At 35.7% G+C, this 24,458-nt stretch overlaps 4 protein-coding genes and 1 long non-coding RNA gene across 6 annotated transcripts; 1 reads left to right on the top strand and 4 right to left on the bottom strand.

Annotated features, from left to right (window-relative positions):
* Window positions 1–13,611: 13,611 nt before the first annotated feature.
* Window positions 13,612–16,709, bottom strand: LOC135802153 (GTPase-GDP dissociation stimulator vimar-like). The gene is given in 4 exon segments (XM_065315682.1): window positions 13,612–15,405; window positions 15,471–15,695; window positions 15,698–15,799; window positions 15,860–16,709. Coding segments are annotated over 4 exon segments (1,815 nt in total). The 5' UTR covers window positions 16,590–16,709; the 3' UTR covers window positions 13,612–14,647.
* Window positions 16,710–17,094: 385 nt separating this feature from the next.
* On the bottom strand, window positions 17,095–20,322 carry LOC135802152 (PAN2-PAN3 deadenylation complex subunit PAN3-like). The gene is made up of 10 exons (XM_065315681.1): window positions 20,180–20,322; window positions 19,936–20,089; window positions 19,592–19,782; window positions 19,280–19,532; window positions 19,064–19,204; window positions 18,883–18,999; window positions 18,584–18,823; window positions 18,072–18,528; window positions 17,851–18,013; window positions 17,095–17,781 (listed from the first exon to the last, which is right to left on the bottom strand). Exons 1-10 carry the CDS (start codon window positions 20,252–20,254, stop codon window positions 17,656–17,658), a joined length of 1,917 nt encoding a protein of 638 aa, XP_065171753.1. The 5' UTR covers window positions 20,255–20,322; the 3' UTR covers window positions 17,095–17,655.
* A 655-nt stretch (window positions 20,323–20,977) lies between these two features.
* Window positions 20,978–21,908, top strand: LOC135802156 (uncharacterized). The gene is made up of 2 exons (XR_010550517.1): window positions 20,978–21,171; window positions 21,244–21,908. It is a non-coding gene; the product is annotated as an uncharacterized lncRNA (long non-coding RNA).
* Window positions 21,909–22,044: 136 nt separating this feature from the next.
* Window positions 22,045–22,430, bottom strand: wrm2 (wurmchen 2). The gene has a single exon (XM_065315685.1). The coding sequence runs from the start codon at window positions 22,428–22,430 to the stop codon at window positions 22,245–22,247; it is 186 nt and encodes a 61-aa protein (XP_065171757.1). The 3' UTR covers window positions 22,045–22,244.
* Window positions 22,250–23,398, bottom strand: wrm1 (wurmchen 1). Of its 2 annotated transcripts, XM_065315684.1 has the most exons (3): window positions 23,247–23,379; window positions 23,006–23,194; window positions 22,250–22,946 (listed from the first exon to the last, which is right to left on the bottom strand). In XM_065315684.1, exon 3 carries the CDS (start codon window positions 22,905–22,907, stop codon window positions 22,461–22,463), a length of 447 nt encoding a protein of 148 aa, XP_065171756.1. In that variant the 5' UTR covers window positions 22,908–22,946; window positions 23,006–23,194; window positions 23,247–23,379; the 3' UTR covers window positions 22,250–22,460. The 2 variants fall into 2 exon arrangements, with proteins under 2 accessions (XP_065171756.1, XP_065171755.1); XM_065315683.1 differs by lacking the exon at window positions 23,006–23,194 and having other exon boundaries at window positions 23,247–23,398.
* Between the last annotated feature and the right edge of the window lie 1,060 nt (window positions 23,399–24,458).

Here is a 24,458-nt window from a genome sequence, read left to right on the forward strand (position 1 = left end):
GAATCCTGAACAGAGTGTAGGTACTAGTATTAAACTTCGTGGGTGTTTAATTATGTTCGGAATAGCTTTACGCCTTTGCTTAGAATTGGTATTGAATATTAATTAAATTGATTACAGCTTTGCAATTTGCATGATCACGGGCAATTAATTCGACTGCGCCCTGCATACCGGACCAACGCGATTTTATCAATTTGAAAACAAAAAGGTTGGCTTTCAGTAGGCAGTCCGAAAATTAACATTTTATGTAAATTCACGCTCCTTGAGCATTTTCATTCAGGTTTTCAGGTTTCACATTGCACGATTTTATTATGTTCATACTAATTCATTCTATTCCAATACATGTCTAGTGATCATTCATAAAAGTTTAATATATGTTAAATTTGTCATGTGTGATGTGGGTAGCAGTCAGGTGTAGGTACGTAGGTCATTCGAACAGTTTCATGGAAACTCATTCAAATGCGTGTTGACGGTGTTGACCTACGGTGTGATGTGCGGTGTGACAATGCCAACACATTTCTTGTGGTTGGATTTCAGCACATTGTATAACGAGTACAGCATGAATGACAACAGGTCAACATCGCTGTTTGTTACATTGCAACTCGTAAATCCACGAACGTAAATCAGTCATATGTGATATGTTTTAGTTTTAACATATATGGTTAAAACTGATAATATGGTAACTTTTGAAATTTTGATTCACACAAAATCAATCCCTAGGGAATCGACAATAAAAAATATATTTTGTTTTGGTGATATTTTTATTAAAATTTATGAAATTAAGAAATATAAAAATATTTTGTCCCGTTTATATATGTTGTATTCCGTCCGGCATAATTTTAATTAAAATTGAATGCAAACATAAACCTTTTCGTTACCCCAAGTGAACTAATTAAAATTTTAACTGGTTGCTGCGTCTGCCATAACAAAATATAAAAATAACTTTGAAAAATATTTTCGTGCAGAGTTTACGCAACAATTGCACATTTAAATATAACACAAAGGGTCAAATAGTCAGAATCAGAACACATTTTAATTAAACAGAATGTTAATTTCTCTCCCTACTCTTCTATAAATGAAATTTTGACGTTCCTTAGAATCAGTCTTCGTCGTCAGACAACGAGCAATGATTAAAAACGGAAAGCGGTGTAGCCGCACCAAAATCGTCAATATAATCTGATGTGATGCGTTTGCGACGAGCTTTTTTCGGTCGTCATTTAGGGGGAATATTAATCACGTAACGAAAAAGGCAACGTGCTGCTACTCACTCAAGAGTAATGGTCGATTGCGCAACAAAGACGTTTTCCTAATGGAAATTTATTTGCTTTTCGGTCTTGAACAAGATTAGGCCGACGGTTGTTAATCCGGAAACAGCTTTTCAAAAACAAAACAAATAAAACAGGAAATGTGCTGTTATTCTTTTAAAATCCGAAAATATTTACATTAGAAAATGAATATTTTAACATCAGAGACTCGTTGACACTTGTAGACATCACACACAACAAAATCTGAGAAAATCTGGATAAAAACTATGTACGTGTCTTTTGTGACAATGCAAATAGAGGAAAAAGTTGCAAAACGTCTATGCTGATTCCGGAAAATACGATATTACAGCAGGAATATGATGTGCGCCTAGGAAGACGTTGTCCTTTGGGGATGAAATGCCATGCGCTCGTAAAAGAACACGTACCGGCCAATTTCGCGTCGAAAATGAGCCACGAGCCGACGCATAAAATGCACGCATCCGAACCAACTGAGCAACGCAAGAAAAACACGTTTTACGAGCCTGGCAAATGTTGATAAGGCTCCATTTTACGCATGAATAAATGTCCACCGATTAGACTCACCAGAAAAAAAAATCAGAAATGAAATTGCAGCAAGAAAAATTATTTTATTATCAAACGGCAATTAAAACTATTTTACGTCCGTAAAAAGTTGCCTACATTTGTATATATTTTAATACACTGACGTCATTCCTCAACGTCCATTCTGTGTCATAAACTTTTTTTCATTTTTCATTGCATGCGGCTGAATTAAACATAAAAATAAAATGTCATATTTCCGTTGGGTATGAAAATATCCATGAGTTAACTTCGCATTTGAACACGTTTTGCACACATGCAACCCACAATCCAGACCCAACCCTTGGTATACAAACAGAGTTGATAAAGATATACGCCCGGCTGTAAACGAAACGAATTTATAGTGGAAAATGTTGGTAAAATTATGGAGACATCTCCCTGAGTGCCGTCTGCAAAGTTTCCAGCGAATGTGGAATGACTTTCGCAGCGTTTCGCTAAGCTTTTGAATGACACGTTAACGTTAAACCTTGATTTCTGCCATCTCAACATTAACTCAAACGAATTTGAAGCAGGAAGTCCTGCCGATGTGACTTTGTTCCGCTTGAAACTTTTCAACATGTGTTTGACGTACTATCACATTGTTCCCAAACTGGCGCTGTATGTTTATGCGAAAACTTGGGTACAAAATAGAATTTTCTCTTCTCAATCAACGTTAACGTACTTTCGCACGACACGAATTCGGTGTGTGAATTTAGGAAGATTTAGGAAGCGTATCACAAGTAAAACTTTACGGATATAAGGAGTGAGGATATGTCGAACACAGGATAGTTATGTCGACGCACGTAGGAACCTAGGTTCCTAGGAACGCAAGGACACACGCCACGAGGAAATCGAGATGAGATGCCTTAAATGTCAGGCGTGGCGTTTGAAGCAAAATTAGATGCGTGAGTAGCGTGTGAGAGGTGCGTGAAGTGCGCGTGTGGTGGTAATTAGTTCGCACTGTAATCTTCGGCAAATTCTGCTAGACATTCCGCGCGCGTCGATTTCGGCGATAAGCCATTAATGCTAATCTAAACATGCGAAGAGCGAAATTGAAACCGCGAAGGCACAGCTGATGTGCGGCAATAATTGACAATGTCGGAGGTATAAATGATATGAATTAATTATTTCTGATTTTCGGGAATGCAGACATTTAGATTGGAAATCTGAAGTTAATTTCTTAATCAAAATACATAACTTCATCTTAAATTTAAAAGTAACTGGTAAGTAGATAGATTTAACGTGTTGATTTTAATAAAAATTAGTTTGATTAATTGTTTTCTTGTTTCTTTGACTTATTATGTCTCTAATTATTCAATAAAATCCTCAATTTTAATTTAAAGAAATAAAAAATGTTAAAATGCATTTTTGCGCCATCTCAGATTGAAATATATAAGTATAATTATGATAGATTCTTTGAGTGAACTTAGAGCTCTTATTTTACACCTTCAAAATATTATTTTTGCAACAAAAAGTAGTCTATCTCGTATTTTAATCAATAAACAATGCTATTATAAAGTGGCATCAAAATTGATTCAGTAATTTATGCGTGAAAGAGTAACAAACATACAAACTCACATTTATATTTAAAATAATAGAGAAAATGTAAGATATGCAACTTTAATATCATATAATCATGACGGAATTGAAGATTTCTTAAATGGAGCAACCACATCTGCTGCATTAAAAAGACGCTCAAAATTTCACCCAGGATAATTCATCCTTATCGATTGGACCGTCGCTCCACAATGGCAAACGGAACCGGAATTCAAATTCATTACCATTTCCACCAAATTGAAATTGGAGGGTTTTGCACATCTTGAATTGATACATTGTGCATTCATCATTCACATTCACTATTACTTAAATCGATAGTAAAAGCGGATATTCAAGCGAAAGTGCTACCAGCTTTCCCTTTCAGCTCGTTCCAAATTGCTGCAATAACAATGTGGATGAAATAATCTCCGTAACTCTCGATGAATAGAGTGATAACAGAGTGTAAAACTGTTTTATTTAAAATGCTTTGTCTCTTCGGGGTATTGCTTCAATGGCTTCGCGATCGTCGTTATTTACGTTCGGTTTCCTCTTGGGATTCACAGCTAATTAAACATCGTACGAGTACGAGCACAATCTGTATCTGGATACGAACGAATACCAGTATAAAGGATGTTGAGAGTGTGCGCAGTGCATTTATCTCTTTCACACACAAACTGTCAAAACTCTTGAAATACGCGTCTTAATTTGCCATGTATAATATAAACATGGTGCTTTTGAAAGGATGACGAATATCAAAATGGGTTTTGCTAATAAAATCGCTTTGCTTTTGTGCTTACTATCGCGTCTCGATGGCGATAAAATTTACGCAGAAAAGCATGAACTCATAAAGTAAAAGGGTGTCAAAGCAGGCGAGCATAAGCACAATGAGGAATTCGGCAGCGAACTGTGACGACAATGTGTGAATTCAGTGGTGTTTTGTATTTTGAAGTGTAAATCGATATATTTTTCATTTGTCACTTTGCTATATCAAAAAGTTGCTCCTTTTTTTGGAAAAATATATATTACTTATATTATAGAAACGTATATTGCTTTGCAAACTATATTAAATTTAGATTTTGGATATTGCTTTTAAAAAGAGTGCATGATATCTGTATATAATACAAGTCGTGTTAGTTACATCGTTTATAACTCAAGAACGACTGAACAGATTTTGATTTTCTAAGATTTGTTGGATTTGTTTCAGCCTGGAATAACAGAATAACTAATAAAATATTAAAAATTATGTTTTGTAAGGTGTTAAACAACGAATTAAAATTGGTATAGAGATTCAATCATAGTTATAGTTATATAAATCGAATCGAGATGGCCCTGAAGTTAAGAAAACAATATTTTCCGTTTTTTTAATAGCTATTTAATTTTAATCTGGCAGGAAACTGCCCAAACTGTCAAAAGTATTAACAAATAAAAAGTTACCATTTTTTAATATTACATCGTCACAATAATGGCATCTTGAGTGATTCGAAATTTGCTAGAAATTTCAATATTAAATGAAAATCGTTACATGCATATCTTCATTCTGTCACACATTTTCAACGCGTTAAAGAGACTGATATTGAAACCCAGAAGCACTAGGTCCACGACGCTGATAAATTCCACTTTCCACAGCTTCAACACACGCAAGATATAAAATGTGCAAATATGCCTCCAACGATGCGCGAGCATTTCGCTGCTTCGACGTGTTCGCTTTCCATGCTCGTGCACATTTACGCAAATCAAACGAATGCAGGCAGCGCCCTCAAAATAAAACACGCACATAAATATTTCAACACTGCCATAATGGTCACTATTAAACTCGTTAATCACGTCCATCTATTTAATTGCCAAATTTCAACAAACTGACCACATCGTACAAGTCCCCGGTGTGTTTGAGTTTCACCCACGAGCAGAATTACTCCTGATAAATGTCTCAGCGTTCAAATGTGCCCCGAGGGACTTTTAAACATTTCGAAGCTAGTTTTACGCGCGTCTTCGTGTCTTTCAACGTCGCGAAACATTAAATCAAGTGCGACAACAATGTCCAGCTATAAAAGTCAAGCGATTGTCACAACAGAATGAGTATTTGTGCGATTGTGTTACTGTGCAAATTCTATTAAAAGCATTAACCCCATTAACCTGTGTCGATCGTTAAAAAAATATTGTGCGCGACGCGCATAAAAATTCAAATCGTAAATCGTAATCGTAATTTGTTTGTGCGGAGGCACGTCGTGATTTGATTGCGAATTGACGAGTGACGACGCATTAAGCGTAATTTCATTTACAAACAATGCAAACAGTTCATTTTAACTCAAGAGCAGGGAAAACAGTCATTTACATTTTCGATTCTTATGAAAACACAATTGTGCTGAATTAATTTATGTGTTACATATTTTTTTTTTAAAATGAGGAAATTTTAAAAGTACAATGATTTGAGATGCGGTACAAGTACCAAACATGAGAAATTACATGATTTGGTTATAATGCACATTTGTGTTGAATTAATATATGAGTTTTATATTTTTAAGCAAAAAATGTTAAAATTTTAAAAATACAATGCTTTGAGTTGCAGTACAAGTACCGAACATGACAAATGGCATAATACAGCTATAATATACAATTGTGTTGAATTAATTTATATTTTACATATATTATTAACGTAAAAATTTTGAAATTTTAAAAATCCAATGCTTTGAGTTGCGGTACAAGAACCGAACATAAGAAATTCTATTATATAGTTTTATTTAACCGACGTTTCACTGAATATTATACAAATAAAATAAAAATAAACGTCCGCTATCTAAATCAAATTACAGCAATTACCTTAAACTGCTTGTAAAAGTCTCCATAACCTTGATATACGTGAATATCCCGCGTGCAGATGCAATATTTCGAATTCCAGCCACGAGCAGCGTTTTATTTGACTCAGGCCTGTAAAACCAGCACGCCAGATTGTTACCCGTTTCGTAGAAATCCAACCTACCTCTCTATACCCTGTTAGATGGAGGCGAAGTTGTTAATGCAAGGTGGCGCACAGTCCTGCCGGTTTCCTCACAAACGGCCTCATCCATATCCGTCGTCCTGATTGTCCGCCGACTGCGAAGACAGAAAAAACGTAAATCGCGACAGTATGAGTGCCAGCAGGGTCTGCTGAGTTTCAGCCATTGTTGTTTTCGGCGGTGGAAATGTGGGAAAACAGAAATTCGGGCGCGGAAAAAAGGCGAATGGAGCAAACGGCTCGTTAGTGTCGAATGTTTGTACTTTTTTCAGAACGTTCACATGGAAAAAAACTCATATTATTTATAAATTGATACATTTTGTAAAATTGCGATATTAACTGAGATAAATTTCTACAAATATTTTTGTTGGATGGAAGTGAAAGTTTGTGTAAAATATTTTTTTGTAATTTTATTGGTAACACCTTGTATATAAATCTAATGTACGAGTCGGACGGTGTGTTAGGCACTTACTTTTTTGTTGATGAACGCAGCTATTACACTTTTTATCATCTCTTTTGCCATGTCGATCGTGTCAGCCGGTTGTTATTGCTGTTACGACGCTTAGAAAACGTATATATGTGTGTGTAAAGGTGTTAATTGTTCTTTCTATATTTTTTTGCGTTGACTTGTAAGTACTTTCACAAAAAAGACAAAAAACTTCTTGCAAAACAATCATTAATGGCACGTTTTAACTTTTATTGTTAATAGTATTATATTAGGTTAATCAAATATACAAAAAGCAAAGAATGACACTTGATAAATTGTCATAAATGTGATTTTATCCAAATTAGTAAATTGCGTGCTTATTTTTATTACAATCCACGTGAATTATGCAAGTAAAACAAGTCATCAACACTCTCATTTTCAAATTTCTCGTTTAAGTACTCGTACTCCACTGAAAATGGATCTAATCTGTTGTAGAATAATTTATTCCCATCATCACTTTACAAATGAAATGGGTCATTAGTCACAGGTATTAAGTCGACTTTATTTATTAGCTTTTCAGCATAGAATACTAATTACACTGTTTGTTTTCTTAGCGAATTTTCTTTTTAAATAAATATCTGTTTTGTTTTTGTTTTCTTCTTTTTCTTCTTAAGCCTGTTTAAAATTCGTGAAGTGCACTGTACTCACTTTTTGTATACAACGTGAAACTTTTTTAATATAAAAAACAAATATGCTTCTTTGTGTTTTTGTGTTCGCCGATGTGACAATTTCACTGTTATCAAAATGCGCACTTATTAATACTTCTGAACTGTATTAACAGCAAAAGTTTTAACAATCCAAAGCGTGCCTAAAATGGCGAAGCACTCAGAGACAGGCAGCACGGTGGATATTTTACGATTCAAAGTATTCATAAAAAAAGAAAAGAAGGCACTCGGAGAAAGTTCATATTTTATGTTTGAACTTTTACACTGCAAAGATATATGATGGATATTATGTACTTTTGTAATTTATGCACTCGTAATACAAACATTGGCTATGAAAAAAACCATAGTCATTCAGTCATACAGGGTGGTGTATTATTAAAGTTATTACATTTAGTAATATAGGATTAATTATGCCACCGGGACTAATAAGCGGTCATCATAGTTTGAACAAACATTATCACAGTAAAAGCAAAATGTAAGGCGGTGAAAGAATGACACAATTGATAGTGTAAGTAGAGAAATCATAAATTTAATTGTAATAAACAAAACCGATGTTGTTAGGTAAATTTGGGTTTTATTTTATTTTTTTCTTCCTCAATTTATTAACACACACATAATATTTTATATTTGCTTTCCTCAAATAAAACTTGATGAATTCATAAATTATAATTTTACATTATTTGTTTACCCGCACCTATGCATTAATGTAATATAAAACAACCTTATATTGTGATCATAATAACATGTTGCATGTTTTTCCATAAAATATGCATATCAGGTAAGTATAATAAACAATAGAAAGTGCAAATGTAGAAAAAACAATGAATCAAATAATGGCTTATGTTTATACTGATGTATACAACATATTTTACTGAATTTTAACTTTAACTTCTTGTTTAAAGCGTTTAAATGCATTTAATTTTAAATTAGCAAAAATGCATTCGTTAAAATGTTCTTTAATACATAAACCTCCTTAATATTCTTACTTACTGCATAAATACAGCATACAATTAATTTAAATTTCACGGACATTGAACAAACACCGCATTCCACTCAATTTTTCACCCAGCTGCACATCGACTTCGGATGCAAATACAATTACCATTACCGCATTTCTGCGCTCAGCAGAACAAACTCTAAAACACATTAAAACCAATTAAATTGCAAATTAAGTTGCATCAATTCAATAACAGCTTCTTGGCTGCGTCTACCGCAAACAATGCAACACACAGTAATGCACAAACAAAAGATAACTTAATATCAAATTAAGAGCACTTTAAATGGCAAGTAAAAGTAATAAACATATTATGTAAACATTTTCAATCATTACCCATAATATTATCATTACTAAATACTTGTTTTCTTCTCGTGGAATTAAATTAAATTGTTCCATGTATGCTGCTGCAAATGAATTGACTTATAATCGATTTCTTCTTGTTTGGCTGAGCGCTTATGTTGTAATGGCTTTCAGGCAATGCTCACCACACATTCCGAGAGCGAATTGTCGCACATTCCCAGAATGATTCGTTAATCACCCGGCGACCCACGCAGAGTCCGATAAAACATTTGTTTCACTGTTTACTTTCGTCGTATAAGCGCATCTTTGCAAGGGTGGAGTAAGCGAGGGATAAAAAGGAAAAAAAAAATAACTAATGGCTTATCATTATACCCACACTGTGCGGGTCCATTCCACAGATAAGAAGGAAATTGATTTTAATTAATTTACCTTCGCTTTTTCGATTACAGCTTCGAGGATAACATTTTTTCAGTAATACTCCGATCAATTTAATCTCAAGCGGTAATTAAAATTAAATAATTACTCAACTTAATAACGCAATTATAAAATCAATAGAGAAGAATGTTTTATGAGAATTGAGGCATTTTAATGCACAAAATAAATAACATTTAGCTTTAGCATTTTCTGGATGCATTTTGTGTATTTTGTGTATTTACCATAACCGAGAGCTCAAATATTCCATCGTTACATGACTACAGCTTATTATAATCGTCATGTTGCAAAATCGGTGAATCATGTAAACACGCATTGGTAGTCCAACATGCGAAATACTATTATCCCGTTCCTGATAAAACATGATGTTGATGTGTTGAATAAAACACCACCGAGCACGCGAGCGTCAAATTAAAACACGTTCAACTAGGTTCCTTTGGTGAATAAATTAATTAATGTAATTTATCATACGAAACAAAAACTTCATATACAAAACGCTTTAAATTGCTCTTTATTTTCTGCTGAGTATTTAGAGTTTCTAGAATGGTTTTTGTCGGAAAGTTTTCTAAAAATCGCAGGAAACTTTTCTGTTTCGCCTATCTTATGAATGCAACTTCTAAAATTTAAGGTAAATATGTTTTCTCTTGCAATACTTGGAACTATGCTAAAATTGTGTAGTATACTCAATGAATATTTAGCGATTTTTTATGAAATTTGTTTTTTTTTTTATCTTTTGATACAAAAAGAGCAACCTATTGGTTATATTCAATTCTGAACGAATATTTTATTTTGTTTGTATCGCTATATATAGATTTGATAAATCTGATGGAAAAATGGATTAATCATTTCAACACTTTATTGCGTGGTGTTTAATTAAACACGACCATACACGCTACGGTCTAGTTTAAATTCATTTAATAAGTTCCTCTGGTGAATAAATTAATTAGTGTAATTTGCCATCCAAAATGTTTAAATGTTAAAGAACACAGACATACGAGTATTCATATTTCACATATTTATAACATACAAGTATTGTATTTTATTTTAAATGTTTCAAATTCTCACAATGATTGTTTCTTTAATAAAGTTTTCAAAGGAATTCAAATAACTTTTATTTCACCTAAAGAATGAGTGAAAGATAAACGTACAAGTATACAACTTATAAAAGAATAAATTTCATTCTTTCTGTCTTTCACAACCTGAAGTTCCGAAGGGACTCAACTCAGCGAATATTGCGCAATGTATTTTACGAATATTTGAGTATGCTTGCGCTCCTGGGCATTGCATTCTGGAAGTTATGTGCATTGCGCTGGCAATGCACAAAACGCACATTTGCCTTTTCATCGGTGCTTGAATGTGCGGTTGAAAGTGGAACTTTTGAGAGATATTTCTTTGGTACTCGCACGTCGTTGCAGTATTTTAGAGTTTGGTGTGTCTCAATGCACTCGGCCTCTTCACATAACTCTCTTGCTAGATAGAAAGATTACGACAAAAGTAAATTTCACCACCAAGCAGAATTGCGATTTTTGAGGGTATTTTGTGGCTGTTTTTATCCAAAATTCTTGATTTTTATTTGAATTAATATGAAAATTATCTTAAAATTTAAACAATTTGCAATACATTCAATCAATCACATCATCATCTTTATATAATCCATGATATGCAATTGTTTGTAAAATTTATTTGAAATAGCTTAAAATGCCCTTTAAAAATACATTTTTTTTACAGAAACTTGAAAATATGGTGTGGGAAACACCCTAATCTCATAATAAAATTTGCCCCCTTAATACTACGCAATACAAAATTACATTCATTAATTTTCTGAGCAATGTTGTTTATTATTAAAAATTTGGTGGAGGCGCCTGACATTTTAATTAGTATTTGTAACATTTATTTAAAACCAATAATATCATTGTGTAAAGGAGCTTTTAATTACCATATTTAAATAACTTTTCACTTATTGGCATCCAGGGCTTTACCGAGAGACACCTTTCAGTGAAATGTGTACTCGCAACGTTACTTAAGATTCAATTATCTCAGGAACTAATAGAGATAAACAAAAACAGAAAACTTTATGGTGCCCAGCATCAAATTCTAGGTAAGATAATATTATGTAATTTTAAAATTTAAAATGTGTTTGAATAATTTTCCGACACGATTTTCCCAAAAAGTAATAAAGTTAGAAAAGATTTTTCTTCATTTTTTTCATGTCCTGGTAATGATTTACAAAATGGCAGATTTGATTTTACAATTTTCCGAGATCAATCTACAACCATGAAAAATCAGTCAAGAGGTTACACTTGACTTATTTTTGGACCAAAAATTATTTTTTAACTTAGAGAAAATTGAAAAACGCTAATCGATAGAGAATAGCAATGCGATGAACAATATCTATTTAGTTTTTTGTTAACACAGTAATTTCGGAAAATTCCAGTGAAAATCAAAACGAACCAAATTGAACCACAATTCCTATTTTTACGAAAGTTTCCAAACTCATGTAAAATAATGCCAGGAATTCATTAATTCAGTTTTTGTTCCGGTATCTTAATTAGTTTTAAATTTATTGACCATTTTCATTTATTTCGTAAGTGCAGTAAATTGAACATTTTCAAGTGTTGTATAATGTAAAATTATGTCCTACATACAAATCTGAAAACCATTTTTCTTTATTCTTAATCTCCTCTGCCATTTCTTAAACAATAAATAAATAATTAAAACTTTAACTTTCTATTTCAGAATCTTGAAGAAAACGTAATTCTGAGCTATTTATCTTAAGGTTATTTGGATTGTAATCATTTTATAGCCTGTAATCACATTTTATACTTCTAGACTAGCTTCATTATTAGTATACGAATAAAAATGTATAATTTGCACTTTTTACTGCCTAAAACTCAATAAAATGGGAGTTTGAATACTTTATCTTAGTAGCATTTTGTTATCAGACAAACAATTTAGATAGTAATGACCCAATTATATTAGATGATATTGCAATTAGGCCATTTTGAATGGTTTGAAATTATAAGTTACCCAATTCTGTAGGGAATCCTATAAAAAAGAAAAGTCTGAAATATTTTATTGCCTAGATATTTTGGTGCCCGAGATATTTACATTATTCATTTTTATTTCATTCACTTTGACACGCAAAATATTTAATAGTTATTAGTTAGTAAGTTAATAGTTCGGTTCTGTCTTTCAGCGGATATCTATTTTATGAAAAAAGTTTGACCCTGTCTTTCAGCTGAACTTTCAACTACGAGTAATTCTATAAAAAGTTTCTTCCTGCCTTGGGGCCAAATTAAAATTTAAGCGGTAAGTTGTTTCCTTGATGGATATTTTAAACCACTTACTAGAAGTTCCGAGAAAAAGTCGCGCAAACTATAACAATTTCAATATTTATTTTATAATAATTGCAATACTTTGTTTGTTTATAATAATGGTAACTTGTAACACAGCAACTCCATTGTCTTACGTTAACATTCCTTATTCCATTAAGAACAGAACCTAATTTGATGCCGCAAACTTTGCGTACACAAACTACTAACATATATTTGATATACTTAAGAGATAAAAACAAACTAATGGCTATTTGAGATCCTTTGAGACCCTCTGAGAAGCAGCACAGGACAAAAAGCTGCATACATTATAATTTGATGCGCAATGCTCACTGCATTCAGTAACGTTCATCTTTTTCTCCTTAAGGTTGTTTTCTTCTATATTTTCTTCTTCCATCGTCGTAATGTCTTCTTTTCCGACCAACTCTCATCATCTTCCCTTTTAGTTCCAGCTCTGATTGATGAAATCTCTCCTGTCCTTTTTGCAATAAAGAAAGAAGCGATGTTTTTCGTGAAAAAAATAAAACGAAAGAAGTTTTTATCAAGTTAATATTAAAATAACCAGCGCATTTTCACCGCGTGACCGAATGATACAAACAAACTGTTTGTCTTCGTTATCTTGAGCTGGCCGAATTTTTTCATTTGTTTGCGACGTGACACAATTGCTAAATGCGATTGCAGCGTGAAATTCAAATTAGGATGTACACAAACTAAAACCAACATGATTAAACGTCAGTAGTTTAATTACTTCACAAATTGCATTCGCAGTAAAACACATTTAAATATGTTGAGTTAGGATGAAATTCCGCGTGGAAAACAGTTCAAAACGTTGCGGTAAAAATGAATATTATATTTGTCACACGCCACAGCAATCGAATGAGTCCGTACGCGTGTTAATTAACATTCATTGAATTTTAGTGGAAATTAAACGAAAAAATGCGCTGTGTTGAATGAATTAAATTTGATTTCGACGCCAAAAACAATTTTATAGGATATTTTTGGTTGTGGACAAATAAAATACAGCGGTGCATATAAATTTGACAAAAGCTCTTTATAAAGTCATAAAAGTTGTTGGCATATATAATTTGGTATTTCATTGAAATCGTACAATATGCTATGAATGTTAACATGTAAGGTGAAACATGAGAACTCGGTGTGAATATGAGAGCACTCTTTCGATTTGTAATTGTTGTATTTGGTTTATCTATATTCTGTAATTCATTTCAAAGCTGTAAATGCACGCAACATGCCGCTACAAATCTATATTGAGTTGTTACGCTTCCGCCTTCAATCATCTACTCGACTACCCGATTACGATAACATGAATATATCGTAAGTACTGTGAATGTAAATGTAGTTTGGTATGCGTATATGCGACGTGGCGTTATTAAGCCGCGCCCGTTCATGTATATAAGAGCATCTAAAATGAGTGCAATACATTTAGAAAAACGATGGTGCACATTTCCAATTTGGTTGGTATTTGATTATTGCGTTCGTTCTAAAGGTTAATAAATCGTCAAAAATCGTCACTTGTTCATCTTGTGGATGTATATAGATTTCGTTTGTTAGTGCATTAATGGGTAAATCTTCACGATGCAAGTATGAATTTGCATTTTGGTATGATATTTATGTTAAGCCCAAAGATGTTCATCAATGTAATCAACAAGTAAATCGAAAGTACCTTCGTGGTAGTCTAAAATTTAGACAGAGCAAATCTCTACATTCGTAACTGACTTATATGCAGTTGGCGTTTTCTAACACGTCTCTATCTTTGAGCTTAATATTAGTAGCGTTTAAAGTCTATTCTCCTAATTACAATTTTGTTCAGTATTCAGTAAAACTAGTTCTCCAAAAATTTCAAGATTTTCTAGCGAAAATTATTGGAATACCTGTTTATATTTATATGTAGTACGTCCTAACGCTTTGTCTACTTTTGAAGTTTCGAAAATTGAATTGGTTTCAACAGGAACTGATGTATTTTGTAAATTACCTACTAGAACGAGTCGTTCCATGTTAACGGCGTAAATCGGAATGAATGTATGGCATTTTTGAATTCGTTATCTTATCACTACGAGCCTAACTTCGCAATAATTGTCTTGACTTTGCCCGACAGTCGAGCGTCCTTGGTGATTTTATTCAAAATGTCCGCATTTAAACTACCTTTTAAGTCGGGAAAGACTTGTTTATTTTCTACCAGTTGTGTCATCAGAGATATAAGATTCTCCGCCGTTTCGTTATCCATCTTCTCGTGATAGTTCTCAATGACGAATTTGATGTTCTTGCCGATTTCGGCGTCGACTAGTTGCTGTGCTAATGATTTATCCAGCGGATCTTTCGGCTGTTTTGCCAGGCAGCTGATACATAAGAGATTCAAGGCGAGCATCGCCTCGTTCTGCATCACGGCGTGCATCGAAGTCATCATCTCGACTAGGCAGAGCACGCTTTTCGGGACAGATAAAACTACATCATAAGAATCCGAAGTTTTGCAGTTCTTGATCATCCAGGCGAGCAGTCGTGGTGCTTCGCCACGCACTCCTAAATGATCGGAATTATAGCACCAATGCACGAGTTTCTCGATGAATTGCTTCCGTTGAATGAGATCCAAGGCAGTCTTTTCTTGGCCGTCCACGACCATTCGAAGTGTCCCCAGTAATTTAAACTCGACTGGGGATTGGTCGATGTTTAACATCGAGAGCAGGGTTTCAACCAGGTTTTCTTGTAGTAATTTGGCTTTATTCTCGGGCGGTATGCTCAAATTTCGCAAGGTGCTTAACAGAGCGTGTTGGACTTTCGTATCTCCATCCACAGAATAATATTTTAAAATACCTAAATAATAGAAACAAAAATATTAAATGTTGTAAGAAATCTTATTATTAAGTTGATTAAATTACCTAATAATTTTTTAGCTAAACCATTTTCGACTAGTTGTATGCAATGTTGATCTTTCCTTGCAAAGTTGCCTATTGCCAACACGCCGGTGCTGAGTAAATCAACATCTTCCGAATTCAACCAGAACACCATCTGTTGGTAGACTTTTCCCTTGCCTTCGCCGTATAACATTTCCATGGAATCATCCCCAGTTAAGATTAATACTATAAGGTCACAAGCCATTTTAATACTGATCGACTTTCTTCGTCATTCACGTGACTCCCGTGTTTCTCCACCAATTCATATACTAGTTCACAAATACCCTTTTTGGCCAAGCATAATTTTATCTCATCTGAATCACAGAAAATATTTATAAAAACATAATCAGAAGTGAGAATGAAGAAAAACTTACCATTTTCACACTGCATTCTTAAAATTTCCAAACATAAAGTAGAAACATCAGCATTCATGGATATCTTCAACACATCCACCAATAACATACACAAATTCTGAGTCAACCATTGATCATTCATGTGCTCAGTAACCAAATTCAAAATAGTCAATGCATGAGTACTGCAATCCTCATTCGCCTCAAAATCAATCAAATTATGCTTCAATATCATCTCCATAATTTCCAGTACACCATAATCCAGTGAAGCCTTTTGTAAATCCTCATTATTCATAATAATATTCATCAAGCACCCACAAGAGATGGCAATCAGCTTAATATCAAACGACTTCACGTCCAGCGTGGTCTTCATCAGTGTGATTAGCGCCTTGAGGCCATCCTTGTCCACAATTACTCTTGCCTTATCATTTTCAAAACACAAGTTGCCTAGTGCTCTACATGTCTGCAGTGTGATGTTTTTGTCACTCTGGCTGAGGAACGGAATTAATTGTTTGATTATGTTGCCGTTCGTAAAGCAGTTGCGGTTGTCTTCTTGTTTCGAGAGCTCCGCGATCGTCTGCGTCGTCAGGATAAGAATGTCATTGCATTTGATTGTTAGCAAAGTTTCGAATGTGGAGACGTCCGCCACGGTCACATCCTTCGGCTGCGACAGAATGGCGTTGAGGTGTTCGGTGATTCGTTTGAACTCTTGTGCGGCGACACTTTCTTTTAGCTTTTCTAGTAAATGTGCCATTTTTATTTAGAGCAGATTGTAACATCGAAGAAAGGTGTTTTCCCAGGTCGGTGGCATAACCTCAACTTGTTGAAAGTGGAACTGTCAGTGCGGACCAGTACGAACCGCCCCAGGATGGATTCTGCCGTTTCTGGAAAGATTGGTTGGTAAGGTTGGTAACGTAAGATGGAAATCGATAAAATCATCAAAAAATTTATGTCACATTCGGGGTTCTATTTTATGCGGTGATGTATGATGTTTTCTTTCATTCCATACAAATAAAAACATGGAAATTTGTTAAAAATTGGGAATTATTATACTTTTAAAGTATGATTCGCCGTTTTTTCTATGATAATAAGTAAAATACGACCTATATTTTATCATTTTCATTCGTAGTTACCTTTTTATGCACGTTAATAGTAGAAAACTACCTTAAAAATGATTTATTTTGCTTCTTATATTAAAATTTAAAGTTAATTAAGGTTATGTTTGGTTAAGTTGGTCGGAAATAACTTCATCATGAAAGTTAGTAAAGAATAACTTTATTGAAATAAATTCATCTTTACAATATCACAAGTACTTTAAGTTTTTGACATGTCTTTATGCTAACGTTACAGTTTTCTCATCTTTCTCATCAGTAGTAGAATTAATAAAAGAAAAATTACTCTTAAAATACCATATTTGTGTCCGTCTGGTACTCTCACAGCAAAAATGGCCGATACATTTGTATAGCTCGGTGTCACTTCATTTGGATCGTCCTTCGTCGCGCTGCCATCGTCCGCATCCACGTCGAATCAGTTTAACAAAATATGAATCTAACGTAAAAAAAGATATGTAACAGAAAGCTTTGTACTTGATTTTTATGTTTAGTTCGCGCGTTGTGTCTTGTGTTTCATGTGTGTGTGTGTGTATCGCGTGTTTGAGAATTAAAATTAATCATCGCTCAATTGCTTGATAAAAAATTAAGTAAAAATAAATACGTGATCCCAACAATTTCTTGATTTAAAAAAATAATAAGAAGAACGGCGGAAAAGATCGCTTTCGTCTCGCTTTCAGTTATAGTTTTATTCCGAACGCAATGCTACGCCTATGTGACGCTGTCGGGCGGCGCTGCGGCATTCACAATCTCATTAAACGACTGATCCAACCAGTGCTTCAACTCTTCGTAGCTCACTACCAGAATGCTTTGCTCATCTCTCGACGTCAAACATATCTTGAGAAAACAATGTTAACACACCACAATAAGAAATTTTAATGCAATAAATATAAATCTCGCACTCACCTTTTCAGGAACGCCCGCATCTAGTTTATTTAAGCATTGAATGACGTGTGCCAAGTCCACCCACGGCCGGCCGTCCTCCATCACTTGGTGGAATACGTAATCACGGAATAGTTTGAGTAAATATCTATCACCGGTCTCGGACCAGGTTTGATCCAAATTAAACCTAAATCATCAAAATCATTAAACACTTTTTTTCAATTTAAGAGAAAACAAAAACTTACTCTGGCCTTTCATTAATTGTCCCCAGTTTCACCAACAGTCTAAACAATCGCCCATTCTCCAACTCCTTCGCCACCTCGTTCTCTAGAATATCAGTGAGCGACTGACTATTGTCTAATTGCATGTAGAATCGCGCGCCGATCATCGGCATGAGGTCAACTAAACTTCGGCGCCTGTTCGACAAGAGATACAAAATCAAGTTCCTTAAATCTGGAGTATAGTTGCGAGTTACAATTTCGACCGCAGTCGAGATGTTATTGGGTTGAACGGCCATCGTGGATCTACAAGCGAGCGCCAGGACAAGTTTACCCAACGCGGCGAGATCTTCCTGCTGATATGAATCAGTGTGGTTGGAAGTGTCCGTCATGGTCACATCCAACACACCCAAGCAACTGAGACGCAATCGTTGACCAGACGTTATGATGATTTTGGTTGGATCCAGGCTTCTACAAGCCAAACCTACAACAAAACAATCAATTAAAACATGTTGCATCATTCTTGAGTTTATTATTACCTGAAGAATGTATTATCCTTAGCGCAGAAGTAAGTTGAATGATGTAGTTCCAGATTTCCTGCTCGGGTAGTTTATTGGATTGAGTATGACGGAGAATGTTGTTTTTCTGATGTGAGTAGGGACGCGGCGTTGAGGGATCCGTGGCGAACGGGTCCTGATAACCATTTAGCTGATCGTTTTGGAAATGTTTACTCAAGAGGGTTTCCGAACCGGGATGATAATCATATACGAACACCATAGCTGGAAAAATAATACAAACATAAATTGGCACGAAAGTTGATAAAACAGGTTAATATTACAATTATCGCCAAAGTCCTTCGTTGTGAACACCTCCTTTAACTGGACAATATTGGAATGCACGAGTTTTTTCCACGTATCTACATAGGACATACACTTGGTGTTTTGCAATCGGAAGCCTGTAAACAAACAAGATTATCATGTTTTGTGTAAATGTATATTTGAGTAAGTTTAGTAGCATACCATGAATTCTCCTAAGACAATAGCGGACGCCGGTCTTGATATGGGTCGCCTTGTACATGGTAGCAGGATAGCCCATTGGTGCCTTCTGCATGGGCTCCAGTGGATAGAGATCGTGATAGTTATCCACTTCGTGCGGCAGATCTTTGCAACAAAAACAAAACAAAACAAAAATCACACATTGCTGATTAGTTTTTAAGAGGGCTATGCGTTATTTACCTGGAAAATGCTCGGGATCTGCCTGCAGGAGTGTTAAAGCATTGCGCTCCAGTATGTCCATTCGTATGTTTTCGGAGACGAAAAACGACGAGTTGACGCCGCGTGACTTCAGCGTACTCACATGACTAGGAGATCCGGGATACACCTGGAAGCTTGCCGCGATGCTGCTGTTCATCGACGTCAGTGTATCGTTAGTGTTTTGCGAGTTTTCGCCGGACGTCGGGTAGAAATACGTTGTACCATTTACATTTTCCTAAGAAAAATCAAAGAAAATTAATATAAAATCATATTTATCTAAGGAAGTTTGTATACCTGATAGGCCACAGCAACCGAAGGTTTCTCTAAAGCTACATTTGGAATTGGAGAACAATTTGTCAGGTTATTAGGCGGTGGCGACGGTTGCGGTGTAAGATGCGGTGAGCCATTGCCACTGTGTGGAGAATCCACCAACCTTGAGAACGTGTTCGGCTGGTTCGAGTATGTATTAAATAAATTGGGCGAAGCTAAAAACAAAGGAAAAACAACATTATACATTTCAATGTTTTGCACTCCTTACAGCTTAAAATTGGTCTTAAAAGATTATAATTTCATGTGATATTTGAGTGTTAATTACAATTTTAAGTAAGAAAATGATGAAAAAAGCAAAAAAATCATACCTGAATTACTGGAGGTGACAGCACGAGATCCGGGAACAAACTCAGGTGATTGCGGTGTTACTTTCTTGGAAGAAACGGGTGAATCGATACTAATTTTAGCAAATGACTGAGATAAGTTATTGGTACCCACAGGTGTGCTTGTACTTTGTCGATTCTACAGAGAACAACGAAAACATTCTATAGCCTACATATTCTTGAAATAACAATAACAGAAAGTGGGTGGCATTGAGAGTGAGAAACATACCATGTAAGTGGCCAGCTTGGACTCCTGTGGTACTCCGTTTGGGGTAGCAAATGGCATGTACAAAGAGTGGTCCATTCCCACCGTCGCGAGCTAGGGCCCCGCGCGCTAGGTATCAATGCTGCGACTTGCGTTTAACTATCTCGCATGCACATAACATTGTTTGTTGCAAAGTGGTCGCCGAGGGGTTTCTAGAACATCATCACCACTGAATGAGGTTAGAGACTTGTACTTACATATTGCGAGTAATCGCGAGCGGATTTTTGAAGCGATTCGAGCGGAACGGAGCGGAGGACGTGCGGGAAAAAGTACTATACGGCGTGTGAAGCTGCGTGCGTGCGGTCGGAGGAAAACAATGGGCCAGCTTGGGACCTTGGGAAAGAGAGGAGCTTGGTCGCTGGCGACGCGAACGTCTTCGGGCGGCCAGCGGGTGCTGTGATTGAGTTGCGAGATATCTAACACACCGTTTTGCGTTCAAAATACATTCGCTCGTCGTCCACGGCGGCGAGAAAAACGAGGGAAATGATGAGAAAAGTCGACACAAATGACATCTACGTACTCTCAAAACAAAAGCTTCATCGCGCATTCACCCACTGCTTTGCGAACCGTTGGTTTGGAGGAGCCACTTGGTGCGGCGAGAGTGCGAGACCCGAGACGCGACCGAGACGCACAACACACCAGCGGGACGAGCGCGAGGCGGACGAAGAACGCGAAACGAGCGAAAACACGAATTGAGGTCGCTGGCGTCATCGCCGAGCGGGCCGAGCGCGCAACTACACGAGCCGCCACGCTCGAAAATCAAAACCGCTCGCTTTTTACTTATCAAAATATTAATTAAAAGCGCGCAACTGTTTATGCACTCGAGTTGTGAAACTACTTCTAGTCGGCATTATTTCGTTCAACAACGCGTGGTTATTAATAGAAAGGCACGCTTATCAAAACTCAACAAAACAGTGTTTAAAAATTATCTATGCAAACATTCAAATATAAATGTGGTGCGTTATAGTTATTATTATTGCTTAATTTAATTATTTATTAAATATCTTTATTAATTTATTCTGTTTTAGGTCTGGATTTTCGCTCTGCAGCTGCAATAAATTAAACAGTATTTAAAAAAAGTCAAACGTCAAGCACAATTCAAAATCAACTTCATACAACTATCAATTTTAAGGAAAACAGGTGATAGTTTTACAATTTATGCATAAAAACATGGCAGTTACAACAAAATATAACTAATATTCCTTTAAAATCTTGTTTATTCACAACTCGAACATACAACAAAAAAAGTTTACACATTTTGGAGGATAAATGGCACAGTTTTCTTCAGTTTTCATCTGTTTTTCTCTTTTTAATGCCGCGGTTTTTGCCATTCAGCCTGAGCCGTTTCACTGCCTTTTTTTGAGGAAAAGTACTTCCGGTAGCTTCGATATCCTCATTGACAGTCGAATAATTTTCAGCTGGTCCAATTGTCTTCTGCATCTTTATCCATTCAACAGCACCTCGCAAAGCCATTTCTAACGAGAAGAAATCTGCTTTACCTTTGCCAAAGGTCCTTATAAAATCTAAATATGCTGCAGCAGGAGGATTAAGTTCTGTTGATCTGGCATAATTAACAGACTCATTGGAGGATTTTTCAGGTAGAGATTTTTGGCCACACATGATTTGTGCAGTTTGAATCAGTGTATAAAAAGAATTTATAAAGGAAACGAGGATTAAGTTTTGTTGCAACGAGCTTTTTTGGTTTTTAATCAAATTTTGACAAATCAAACAAAAATTTCAGATATGTTGTCATTGAAAAACAAAAGGATTACTTTGATTATTGAATAAAAACATATTCTGTTAAAAAATCAACTAAAATAAGGCAAAAGTATGTTTTTAATTATTTATTACATAGAAATAGTACTCAAAAATACAAAATGGACGGATTTTTCAAGAGTTATAAACATTACAAAGTCATACTTTTAAAATAATACTTTCTGCGTGAATATTCATGTAAATTGCTTTCGAGATTCTAGTTTAAACTAACACTACTTGTACATAATCCATAAAATGCTATAAAATATGATGTTTAAGGCATTGCTTCAGCATAAGACACTTTTTGTTCATAGGCTTTATCCTCCCAATCATTATCATCTGGCAGAGCAGTATGCCTCAACTTGCATAAACGATGCCCAAACCTGAGCATCACAATAATAACGCCAACGATGAGAAACATCGTTACGCAAGCTGTGACCGGCCAATATATGTGCAACATTTTGTGTTTCTTTTATTTATATGATAATATCTAGATATCACTCTCTCTGCTCTTCTGATGCAACTCCAAATATTCAATAGGTTGTTGTCTTGAACCTCTTGGTTCGTACTGGTACTGCTCGTGTGTGGAGGGTAGCTCAACCTCAAGATCACTATATTGGGTCACGTCCCTAGGCAACTCCGTTACCACCTTGCTCGGGATGAACTTGGGATCAAGTTCAGAGTAATCCAAAGATGGCTGAAGATGTGGTGTTGCTGTCCAAAGCGAAACTATCCACCTGTTACCAGTATGGCGGTCGTTCCAGTAAGTAGAGTATTTTGAACAACACCCAACAATATTAATGATGATTATAATTGCTGCGATGATAGTGCAGACGGTGACAGTGATGTAAAACGGGCTGAAATCACCGTATTCGTGCTTTTTGAAGTAAGGGCTCTGCAGGTATGCTCGTCGTTCGTTGATATCAAGCACAGACATGGCAATGGGCAGATGGCATTGAGTTTACATCAATGCAGTCTAAAAATATTAAAAATTATTATTTCTTATGTAAAATATATAAATTAACATATTCTTACAGTAATTTTAGCTAAGAATGAATGGAATGTGTTCTCTCGTATGAACTCATGTGAAGTTCTACACAACACTGAAGTCTATAGTTGACTAAGTGGGTGTGGTGTCTTGCACATAACACAGCACAAATTCAACTAACTTTAATGAAGATTAATCAAACATGACTCATGAACTGCTATCAAGACGTCGCTGTCCTACACTATTAAGATGTACCGAGTAATAAAAACATTAAAAAAAGCTACGTACCTTTTTGCGAAGTGTTGCGATGCTTTTAGCACGAACTACAGCGCCGTGCGGCTTGGAACGCTTGCAAGAAAGCTTGTTTACGGCACCACTTCCACCTGTAATGTGTGAGCGAGGCGGTTACGATGACGTAGCTCTGCGCAGTTATAAACTAGTTAAACAAAGAACACTCTAGCAGTTGGGTGTTTCTTTCTACTTCGTTTACCTGCTCGAACTCGTCGAAACTACGCGCACGTTGACTGCGTCCGATATAATACAGGTGTGCCTCGTAGGTGCAAAGTGGGTTGCATTATTCAGTATGCGTAGAGAGCATTTTCGAGCCATTTCGAGCATTTATTTCCTGCCGTGGCGGTGGCGGTGGCGGCGGTTCTCAGCATTCAGCGTGCGTGTGATGGTAGGCAGAGAAGTTTCGGGTCCATTACCTCGGAAAATTAACCCCGAGCACCCTGTAGCGTGCCGTGCGTCGTTAATAACTCGTTAGCGCTTAAATCTTCTGGACATAATTACGCGTCGCAGTCGGTGCAGTCTGGCGCAGGCTGCGTTACGCTAATTCAGTTTCTATTTATTGCACGAAATTGAAATTATTGATGCATTTGCATTATTATTTACCGATTATTCATAAATTATTATTTTAAAGTAAGTTTTCAAACTTGCAAAATTAAGAAATTCATTTATTATGACTTATTTTATAGTTGTGACAGTGTTATTACTGTTGTAGGTGAAAGTTTTCAATATTTTTATTCATAAATCTGTATTAAGTTGAGATGTGTTCACAAATTACAATTTAGATAACTAAACGCAAGCCGTTTCAGCTTCCCCTTCGCAATCGCTTCACAAATCTCATAAAAATCTCGTTAGGAACCAACTATTCAACGCCTCGGCAACCCCTAAAATAATTTAGTTATTACGCTGCAGCCCCAACCTTCCTGCCTCACTTCGCGTACTAGATATCTTCCATAACGTGGATTCTCCACCAAACTCTCTGCGCAAACTCAGCTGGCGATGATTTATACACGGGCACTATTATTTTAATGTCGCTTTATTATCGTCATTGTGCGAATTCAGTTCGCTTCTGACCGTGGTAATTGTAATTTGGTTTGCATACATTCAAAGGTAACCTGTGGTTCTGTCTGCTGGGTAGCATGTGAGTCTGATGCGGTGACATCAACTTTGCAAAACTAGCAACAACAGGAAGAACAGGGACACTGAACAAGA

The sequence above is a fragment of the Atheta coriaria genome, unplaced genomic scaffold (genome assembly GCF_025399875.1).
Source record: "Atheta coriaria isolate IRGN ID8LTWV9N9 unplaced genomic scaffold, Caltech_Dcor_3.1 hic_scaffold_16_pilon, whole genome shotgun sequence".
NCBI lineage: Eukaryota > Metazoa > Arthropoda > Insecta > Coleoptera > Staphylinidae > Dalotia > Dalotia coriaria.